General features: G+C 42.5%; 1 protein-coding gene across 2 annotated transcripts; it reads left to right on the plus strand.

Annotated features, from left to right (window-relative positions):
• The first annotated feature begins 2,476 nt into the window (after nt 1–2,476).
• SELENOK (selenoprotein K) lies at nt 2,477–9,008 on the plus strand. Of its 2 annotated transcripts, XM_025986243.2 has the most exons (5): nt 2,477–2,665; nt 6,039–6,129; nt 7,555–7,638; nt 8,215–8,301; nt 8,569–9,008. In XM_025986243.2, the coding sequence occupies exons 1-5, from the start codon at nt 2,647–2,649 to the stop codon at nt 8,570–8,572; spliced, it is 285 nt and encodes a 94-aa protein (XP_025842028.1). In that variant the 5' UTR covers nt 2,477–2,646; the 3' UTR covers nt 8,573–9,008. The 2 variants fall into 2 exon arrangements, with proteins under 2 accessions (XP_025842028.1, XP_025842036.1); XM_025986251.2 differs by lacking the exon at nt 8,569–9,008 and having other exon boundaries at nt 2,533–2,665; nt 8,215–8,305.
• Nucleotides 9,009–11,171: the final 2,163 nt, after the last annotated feature.

Below are 11,171 nucleotides of genomic sequence, written 5' to 3' on the forward strand. Positions count from 1 at the left end.
TCACTGAACTCTCTGAAACTAATAATACGTTATCTGTTAATTGAAATTAAACTAAAAAACAATAAAATCACAGAAACAACATCTAAAAAGGGGGGGGGGATCCCTGGGTGGCGCAGCGGTTTGGCGCCTGCCTTTGGCCCAGGGCGCCATCCTGGAGACCCGGGATCAAATCCCACGTCGGGCTCCTGGTGCGTGGAGCCTGCTTCTCCCTCTGCCTGTGTCTCTGCCTCTCTCTCTCTCTCTCTCTGTAACTATCATAAATTAAAATAAAATAAAATAAAAATAAAAATAAAAATAAAAATAAAAAATAAATAAAAAATAAAAAGGGGGGGGGATTTCCATCAAGAAGAAATACATGAGCAGGAGCAAGAGGCAGGAAAACAAGAGATCTAGGAGGAAATCAGAAGATCAAGATAGGCACTGGAGGGGAGAGGGTGAGGGAATGGGTAATGTCCATCACCATTACTGGGTGATGGACATTAAAGAAGGCACATCATGTAATGAGCACTGAGTGTTATGTAAGACTGATGAATCACTGACCTCTATCTCTGAAACCAAAAATACATTATATGTTAATTGAATTTAAATAAAAATTTTTACAAAGATCAAAACAGAGAAATAAGAGACAGTCTGGTACTCAAAAGATCCCAATGTTAATCCCCTTCCTCTTTTGCCGACTGAGGAATATTTTAGGGAAAGCCTCCCCCACCCCAACAAATATTTGGATACCTACTATCTGCCAAGGGCTATGATAGACCTTGAAGATATAAAAAGGAACAATGCAGGTGAAGTTCCTGACTTCTTAGATTTTACCTTCTCTAGAGACAAAAATCAATCACCATATAAAATAATTTCACGTTGTGTTAAGCATTACGTAGGAAATAATCATGGGGATGAGTGGCCGGGAAAAGGTACTCAGAAATGGTGACAAACTGAGATCAAAAGAATAAAAGGAACTGATGAGCTAGGAACCAGGGGAAGAGTGCTTCAGGGGGAGGGAAAAGCATGTGCAGAGTTTTGGAGGCATGAAAGAATTTGAGGGTGCTCCAGAAACTTAAGAAACAATGTTGGTAGAGCACAATATGGCCGTAGATTGTGGCAGAAGGTACGATGAAAGGTGCAATCGAGTGGACAGGTCATGATGGGCCTGAAGACCATGAGGAGGAACTGGATTTCATTTTAAAAGCAATGGGAAATCACTGAATTTTAGTGTCTTAAAGGTTATAGACAAGAGAATGAGGCATTTTAAACTCATTCTTGGCTGCCGTGTGAAAAACTCGTTAAGGTGAACAAAAGTGGAAGCTGGAAATTTCAGTTAGAAAGCAAGGAATGTAGAGATGATGGCAGCATAGTCCAGACTGAAAGGTCCTTGGTACAATTCATGACCTTTTGTGGATGCCTGGGTGCCTCAGCAGTTGACCTTCAGCTCAGGTCATGATCCCCAGGACCTGGGATCCAGTCCCACATTGGGCTCCCCAGATGGAGCCTGCTTCTCTCTCTGCCTAGGTCTCTGTCTCTGTGTTTCTCATGAATAAATAAATAATTTTTTTAAATGACCCTTTCCAATATTTCTGAAAAATTATCCTCTAGGATTGTGCTGCAAAAATCTCAAAAAGAAGTAAAAGATGTTGTCTTGTCCTATTACACATTTTTGGGGGGAAATGCTCCCCCAAAGAGCCAACATGAAATTAAATCTTTGTCCTAGGTATTAGGACATACTTAACATCTTAACCAACACTATTAAATACAAAGTAGAATCATCTCCAAAATATAATTTTTCCATTCTTGTTAAGGTGACTGGTAATCTTTTCGAGCTGACGCACGGGTTGAGCACTCCGGACTTGGGGGTCGGGGTGGGGTGGGGGGGCTCGCAGCAATTAGGGCTTTGAGGAGAAGGACAGCCAAGTACAAAGGCCGTGAAACAAGAATGAGATTGCCACGTGGCCGTCAGTAAGAAACCATAACAGAACGGTCTCGCGCTGCGGATTCGTTTTTCACGGCGGCCTCACGGGACTTAATAATTCCATTCGCTTCTGGTGAATCAAGGGCAGAAACAGTGCCTAGAAAAAGAACCAACACATCTGCCGGCCGCCTGTCCCTGTATTCCGCAAACAAGACAATAAAGCTCCGCAGGGTTTGGTCACCGTCTCCGCCCGAAGGCACTTCCCTCCACATCCTCAAATAGCAACACTTCTGGAAGATTCGGAGGAGCTTCCTCCTGCCTGCAGTTCTCCACTGCATCGCCTTCCCGACGCCGGGTGCCAACAAGCAACCAAAAAATTGCTTTTCTTCCTCGGGGGAGGGGGGTGGGGGTGGAAACCAGCTCCTCAAGCTCAAATCCCAAGTGGGACGGGAAAGCGCGCGTTCACGGGTTAAATCCCAAACATCACTTCCGGTCACCTGCCCGGCAGCCCTGGCTCTACCTGATCTACCGGAAGTCGCCGCCGTGATGACGCAGAAACCGCCCGCCGTGTGCGTGTCCCTCCCAGCAGCCAATGGGCTCCGTCCACCTCCCTGCTCCGGCGCCGTTGCGTTCGGTCTAACCGTGGGCTGTGACGTTTAGGGGCGGAGCGCGGAGAGAGAGACCGCGGCCGAGAGGGGCCAAGCTTCTCAGTCGCTCCAGAAGCGGGGACCGAGGGGGCCAAGATGGTTTACATCTCGAACGGTGAGTTGCAGGGTCTTCGGGGGCGGCCGCTGGCCGCGGAGGCGACACCCGGGCTTCTTCCGTCCTCGCTCTCCCGAGACGGCCGAGCGTCCCTGGAGCCCGGAGGCAGAGGCCGAGGTCCCGGGGTGACGACGCTGCCGGCTGCCGGGCATCCTCGCCCCGCTTGTGGCCGTGGGTGTCGGCCGCGTCCTTAGCCGGGGATGACAACAGGGTTAACGCGGTCTGTGCGCGTAGCGCCTGTGTCGGCGGCGCTGCTCCCACCTGGCTCGCAGTCGACCCGCTCCGTCCGATTCGGGTACTTGGTTACCGCGTTTTAGGGGCGGGGACTCAGAGGCGCAGCTGGGCCCTGGAGGTCGCCTGTAGCATCTCTAATGGTCGTAGACGGTTCAGCCGGATTTCGAGCGGGGAGGACTGTCGTCAGGGTCCTTCTCTGTAGGAGGAGAATTCAACAGGACGGTCTTCCCTCCCCTCCCCCCACGCCCCCAGGAGTAGGTAGCGGATCCTACACGTAATTGTTTGTTTGCCCCGGATTCCAAGGGGCACAGGAAGAGGCACCGCCCCCTGTTGGAACCTGGTAACTGTTCCCGGCCCGAGTAGAGAATCTGAGAGCGACTTAGTTCGGGCGGAAGTGTATGGGGGCACCTGTGTGGTTCAGTCGTTCGAGCGTCCTACTCTTTGTTTGCTTAGGTCTTGACCTGGGAGGCCTGCGGCATCTGCCCCGCCTGGGGCTCCGCGCTCAGCGAGGAGTCGGCTGGGTACTTTCTCTCCCGACTCCCGTTGGCCCCAACCCCCTTTCTCTCTCTGCCCAAAATAAATAAGTAAATCTTAAAAAAAAAAAAAAAGTGGGGCACCTGGATGGCTCAGTGATCACCTGCCTTCGGCTCACCTGCCTTGGGCTCAGGCCATGATCCCGGGGTCCTGGGATCCAGTGCCGCATCAGGCTCCCTGCATGGAGCCTGCTTCCTCCCTCTGTCTCATGAGTAAATAAATAAAATCTTAAGAAAAAAAACAGTGCCAGGAAAGAAAGGACCCAGTATGACCGGGTCAGACCATTGCCCAAACTGCCTTCCCACCTTTTTGACGCAGGTGTCTTGGCGCAATCTTAAAACACGTAGGATCACTGGAGCTAGATCCTTGTTCAATTGAACTCATCTGTTTATCTTCAGGGAGGATTCAGGTTTTCAGAAGACTTCTGGCTGAGTACACTCTGCATTTCTTTGCTCTTCATAAAGTCTCCCCTCCTCCTCCTGGTGCAATTAAAAATCTTTGTAACAAGTAGGTTGATGGACACTACCCAAAAGCATCAAAGTTTTATTCTTATTTGGGGGCGCTTGCGGAGTTTGTGTTACGTCCTTTGTGGGTAATGCTGGCAGCTTCTATTTTTGCATTATTGAGTAATTCTTTGTATGTCTTCCTGTGTATACATTATCATAGTGGATCCAGATAAATAACATGAAGGTCCTCTTAAGACCTTTTATTTCACCATTATAGTTGAGAAATGCCACTTGGATCCAAGCAACTTACTTTGCTCTGTGGATATTGGGAGGGGAAGTTTCTGCCTTCAGAAGCTAGGAGAGAAAAGTGCTAAGAGCAAGATAGAGGGATGCAAGTGCATGCAAAGGGTTCTTTAGAATCACAAAGAGAAAAATGTGTTCTAGTTAGATCTCCTTTAGAAGGATTGAATTTATCAATGCTTTCCAGTTGACAAAACATTTACTGTCACATGACTTTTTCTTCAATCCTACCTGATGACTAGTCTTGGAATACTTTTTTCAGAGCAGGAAAATGTCCCATCAGCCAATGAAGCAGAGCTAGTAAGAGTCAGAACCAAGCATGTCACAACCCATGCCCTATCTTGAAGTGTATCTCTCTTTTTCTCAATAGCTCCATTGAGAGCTCAGGTCCAAGTGGATCCCTAAAAGTAAGGTGGTCAAAGAAGGAGAAATTGTAGACCCTGACTAAGGGGGTTGAGAAGATTGAGAGGAGAGGTGGTTGACAGCTCTTCTCCCAAAATATTCCTGATTCTCAAGGCTAAAAGAACGCTAGAACACTAACTTCATGTTGTAGTTTCCATTATTTAAAGTGGTTTGAAAAATAGATCTTCATTTGTGCTTAAGATGAAACTGGAATCCATTGGAGCCCCTGGGTGGCTCAGTAGTTTAAGTGTCTGACTCTTGATTTTGGTTCAGGTCATGATCTCAGGGACTTAGGATCGAGCCCTGAGTCCGGCTCCCTGCTTAGTGGGGAGTCTGCTTGTCTCTCTCTCTGCACCCCCCCCCCCACCGCAGTGTGTGCATTCTCTCTCTCTCAAGTAAATAAATAACCTAAAGAAAAAAAAAGAAACGAGTCTGTAATTAGAACAGCATCCCATTAGAGAAAAATTGTGGTTATTTTAATGAACAAGGTGAATTCTCTTCAGTACCTAGAACACACAGACTGAATTTCAATGAAAATATTAACATAGCTGAGTGTACAGATTGGTAAAAGTGTATGTAAACAATTTTTTTATACAGGAAAGAGACTTTGCAGGTGAAAAGAGATTTTCACATTTAGGAAAGTGGAAGTGGTGTGAATATTCTTTTATATTCACTCATCCCATTTGTTTCCTCAAAATACTTGAATAAATAGAGATTCAGGCACCGGCATTCATAGCAGCATTGTCACAATGGCCAATAGATGGAACCACCCCAAGTGCCCATCAACAGATGTATGCATAAACAAAATAAACACATGAGATGGGAGATTAACCAGCCTTAAAAAAAGATGGAAGTTTGACACATCTACAACATGGATGAAACTTGAAGACATTAGCCTGTCATCAAAGTAAGAATACTGTGTGATTCTTCATATGAGGTTTTTAGAGCAGTCAAATTCATAGAGACAGGAAGTAAAAGGGTAGTTGCCAAGAACTAGGAGAAGGGAGAAAACAGGAGTTAGTGTTGAATGGGCACAGAATTTCAGTTGGAGGAAGATAAAAGTTCTGGAGATAGGTGATGGTGATGGTTGTACAACTGTGTGAAGGTACTTGATGCCATAGAACTGCACACTTTAAAATGATTAAAATGGGAACTTTTTATGTATATTTTATCACAACTTAAAAAGAAAAGAAATCCTTGAATTGTCACTCACCAAAATTAGGAACATAGGAAGGCATTTGACATATTAAAAGAATGACCCTTAGATTGTAGAGCTTTATTTCTCTGAACCCTTTCTTAGAAGGATGCACACATAACAAACCTTTCCTTGTGTTGGCTCTCTGAAACAGTGAACAAGTTGAAAACTGAGTCTTACTGTTCCCTAAGTAGTTAATTATAAAGCATCTTGTATCAGGGATTTGTAGTACTAACTGAAGTTTCTTTTTTCTCGTCTGTAGGACAAGTGTTGGACAGCCGGAGTCAGTCCCCATGGAGATTATCTTTGATAACAGACTTCTTCTGGGGAATAGCAGAGTTCGTGGTTTTGTTGTAAGTGTAACAGTGCTCTTACTAGCCTTGATACTTAAGTTAACAGAAGTACCTTAGTACATCATGTTGAGGATCTTAAATAGGCTGAGCTTTTAATTGTAATTAAAAATTATATATATATATATATTATTAGCTTTGCTAAGGGAAATGAAGACTTCTGTGGCGGTAAAGCTGCCCCCCAAGCATCCAACAAGTATGAATATGATAGTTGAGTAGGTAGCTCGACTGTGACTTAGCCTTGGCAACCATTTCAATCTGCAGCTATGAAGCCAGGCTTCCCTAGTCTAATGCTGGGCAACAGTGCCTCACTTTCTCTCTGCTATTTCAGCTTAGTGTGTATGTGCAGCTTTTACTCCATATTATACAAGAAACAAGGGGAATTAGATCTTGATTAAAAAAAAAAAAAATTCCAAGCAGTTCTTAAATGCATTTTTGTCCTTTTCCATGCTGTTTTTTTTTTTTGTGAAGATTATTCATCAGCTATGAACAAGCTATGAACAAGTCTTACTCATGCTAAGTTTGAATATATATATTTGAATGTCACATGGCAGAGAACTGCAGGGATGCAGAGATGTGGGAGACTGCTTCTTCCTTCTTTGACTTTAATTCATATTACAATGGGTGTTGGGCTGGCATGATTGTGGGAGGTGGCCATCAGAGGAAGTTACTCCAGGTGGAAGAAACACAGGAAAGATGGCAGAGAAGTTTGAATAGCAGACTATGATCTTTATACTTAATTGAATTGTTGCTGTGATTTAAGAAGATTAATCTCATGGCTGCATGTAACATAAGTTAGAAGGGGTTAAAAAAAAATCAAAGAGATGGTTTTATATAAAAATAGAGTGGGACAGAGGGTCCTTAAGTTGCCAGTGCAAAACTTCCTTAAAGTTTTACACATTTCACCTACTCCCTATTTACTTAAAATAATTGTTTTAACTTAAATTCTTCCCCCTCCACAACTAAAAAAGATTCCAATCAGATGAATTCCCAGAAGCCCTTTGCCTCTGGCACAGCACCCTAGGCTCCTCCCACAGCAAGGTAACATTAGGTAGGCTGTTCGCAGGGGAAATGTGAAGGAAATGAATGTGCAGTGCTGTTTAAAAAAAAAAAAAAAAGACTAAGCTCTGACAGCTGATATACGGTACAGGAAGGAAGTTGGGGATGGCTCTGGTTTCACTCACTTCTAGTGCCTAGACTCTCTTAAGGTGAGTTACTAGCATGTAAGAAAGACAGGCAATGGTGGCTTTGGCCCAGAACATAGCACATGTGTAGACATGAGCTACACGGTGTTGTCCAGCTGGCTTTGAGAAACATGAGGTGGGAACTGAGTTGGTTTAGTACTCTTCTCGTAGATATAACTGAAACTGTGGAGGTACATTTTATAATGTTGAAAGTGGTATTTATGTTTTTTGCCCTTTGTTTCAGTTTTAAAACTCTGCTTCAGCAAGATGTGAAAAAGAGAAGAGGCTATGGAAACTCCTCTGATTCCAGATATGATGATGGAAGAGGGTATAGCTTTTTAAATTGATAATTGGTATTTTTACCACTCTGTAATTTTAATTAAATTAGCTATTATAGATAGACATTGTCTCACAGAAATAAAAGGTTTAAATTCTATTTCATAAAATTAATGCGTTACTATAAGTTATGTCAGGCTGCCTCTGATTTGATAATTAGAGTCAATTTGACAAAGCTAAATTGTGTATCAACTATCCTGTGGGAAAAGTCTAAATTAGATGATGAAAACTGATGACAACCATTAAATCTAAAGAGTCCATTTTAAAGTCTGGATTTCTACTGCTAAAGAAAACTAGAGAAGATCAAGCAGCGCAGGGTTGGGCTTGCATTTCCATGGAGCTGGGTTTCAGTTACGCATGTATTTATAGGAAGTACTATTTAGGTCATCACAGTCTTTGCTTGATTCCTTTTCTCATGTGCATTAAGTATCTGGTCCCTATAAGTATTTGAATTTTCTCAACTCCTGACCTAATTGGTAGTTCTTATTTTAAAATAAAAGGGTCTATTTGAGTTTTTGAAAGGAATCACTTGATGTCTACTAAACAGTAGAAATTTTTCTTTTATTAGGCCACCAGGAAACCCTCCCAGAAGAATGGGTCGAATTAATCATCTACGTGGCCCTAGTCCTCCTCCAATGGCTGGTGGATGAGGAAGGTAACTTGAAATCTGAAATTACTCTGCAGAGATTTCATTTTGAAAATACCTCCTTAGGGAAGTTTTCTTTAGGAAACAGAAGTTGCCCAATATTTTGTAATTACTCAGGCATCTTATTTGAAAAATATTTATATCTTAACCCTTGAAAAATTTGTTGAATTTTATTATCAGTCTTTTGAAAAAAGGCTTAAAAAAATGATTATTAGATTTTTTTGTGCAGATCCAAATTAGTAACTAGTAACTGATTGTTATAATGCTTTCTTTTAGGTAAATGTCTGCTCTAAGAAGCAGACAACTGGACATGCACATTCATAACAGAAGGAAACCATCAAGAAGTAGAGTGCAGACCATATTGGACAAGTAATTGAATGTGTATGCCCAAACAAGGATTGCTCTGTGCCTTCACAGACGGATGAGGTCGTGCTGGGAATTCCCTCCCCAGGGATCTGGCATGACTGACATGCAGTTCTATAAATGCACATGTTTGTCTCATTATCTTTTTTGTATAGTTTATGAAAGTATTAATATAGTTTTAATAAGTAAATATTTTTAGGTTACAAAACTTGACTTCACATCTTTGTATAATTAAACTCCAAATTTGAAGAAAAATAAAAGATTGTGTATTCAGTAAATTAGTGTCACCTTTTTAACTTCTGAAATACTATTCATTGTTAATTTGTTCTCATAAATAAATCACATTGTATTTATTTCAGTGGTATGCATACAATTTTATCTTAAAACATTATATGGAGTATCAGATTTGATATGAAATATAATTATCAGAGTATTTATAAAGTCATAACCAAGAGGCCTGAGCTACAAGAATGAAGATTAACTAGGTAGTCTTTAAAATCATAGACTTCTGTACTATTTTAACAAATCTGAATTCTAAACTATTGGTTAGGATATTATGTGTTGGCTTTCAACCCCCATGAATGCTGGCAACTCTCCTATACTTTCACTAGAATGGAAGTTCTGTGAGATTAGGGATTTCGTCTTTTTTTACCCTAGTGTTTTGAACAGTAACTACATGTAGGCACTGAAATATCTGTTGGAAAAATGAATAATACTGCTTTGTGTTTAACAGTCTTTTAAACAAAGTGTTCCGGTAAAAGCATTTTTTTAAAAAGATTTTATTTTAGTGAGAGCATGTGCCCATGCATGACGGGGGGGGCGGGGGCAGAGGGAGAAGCAGACTCTCCATTGAGTAGAGAGTAGCTCTACTTTCTAGTGTGGGAGCCCCTGACATGGGGCTCAACCTCAAAACCCTGGGATCATGACGTGAAGCAAAGGCAGATGCTTAACCAACTTAAACCACCCAGGGACTCCTGGTAAGAGTATTTATATATATTTGGAAATACTTACTCAACCCTATTTGCCGAGAAATGGGGATGTAGTGGCACGAGATACTGACTTTCAAATAAGGAAAGGGGCAATTGCAACACAATTTTAACGTTAAGGATAATAGAGACAGTTTATTGATCACCCAAGTCTCTGTCAGATATTTTATCTTTTATATTTTGTTAATTCTGACACACTACAATAGGTAGATGATACTTGCATTAAATAGAGAACATGTGAAAACTCAGCAAAGTTGTGATGTCTCAGATAACATGGCTAGTGAATGGCAGAGTCAAATTTCCATCTAAAGCTGGAGTGAAGAAAAAGGAAAAAAAAAAAAAAGCTGGAGTGAAGAAAAAAAGGCAGAGTCTCAGGAAGCAGTGGCTTTTCTGTGCATGTGATTCATGATACCTGCCCCCTGCCCCTTCACCTAACTCCTCTGCAGGACCCTTTAGAAATTATCCTATAATCCCAACTGCATTGGATAGTTAGCTCTACCACTCTGAGCATGCAGTAGGTAGACCGCTGCAGGGCAGGAAGTAGCCTTGAGTCATTTGTGTTCAAATCTTGTCTTTGGTACTCAATAGCTTATGCTCTTGACTAAATTATGTCATTCTCTCCCACTGTACTCTTACGAAGTGGGGATCACATGTCTACCTCCAGGGATTCTTCATTCAGCAGTATTTACTCCACAAATGCTTAGTGGGCACCTACCATGTGCTGAAAATAACAGTGGCAATTAAGACAACGTTCCTCCTCATGGAGCTTACTTTCTAGTGTGGGAAAACAGCAGCCAAGTACAGACTTCTTTAAAGGAAATGAGACTTAGGTGACATTTGAGGTGAGACAGGACGAGAATGAGCCAGCTGAGGGAGAAGCACCCAAGGCAAAGCCAACAACGTGAGTGATGGATGGCTCAACGATGAGAAGGGCCTGGCATATCTGAGAAGCTGAAAGGAAGCAAGTGTAGCTGGGAATGCCAACAGAAGGAGAGAGAGGACGCGAACTGAGAGATGCAGCAGGAACTGGATTAAGACTGGCTTAATAGGCTAATGGTTAAGTTCTGTTCCATGAGCAAAGGGGAACTAAGTACGGATTTAATTTTTGAGATAATGCATTGGTGGTATTAACTGGAAAGCTGAGTATGTAGTACTGATTGTCTTAACTACATATTTTAAAACTGGATTATTTGGGGAACTTGCAGAAGGACAAGAGGAATGCTGCAAGTTAGGTCAAGAGGCTGTTGCAGTCCAGGTGAGACGATAGTAGTTTGGACTAGATAGCAGTAGGAATGGAGAAGTGGGTTCAAGATACACCTGAGCGACTGCAGGATTTAGTGATGGACTGGACAACCGAAGCATCAAAGTGGTATTCACTGAGATGGTAAAATGGTAGTGGGGTGGGGGGCGGGTATCAAGAGTTGCAGTTTGGACGGGTTTGAGTTTGCAGTGCTCTGTGGACATCCAAATGGAGACACGGAACAGGCCCCTGGTTATGTCTAGATCTCTGGGGCACTTCCAGACTGGAAT

This window comes from Vulpes vulpes, chromosome 9, assembly GCF_048418805.1.
Source record: "Vulpes vulpes isolate BD-2025 chromosome 9, VulVul3, whole genome shotgun sequence".
NCBI classification, from domain to species: Eukaryota; Metazoa; Chordata; class Mammalia; order Carnivora; family Canidae; genus Vulpes; species Vulpes vulpes.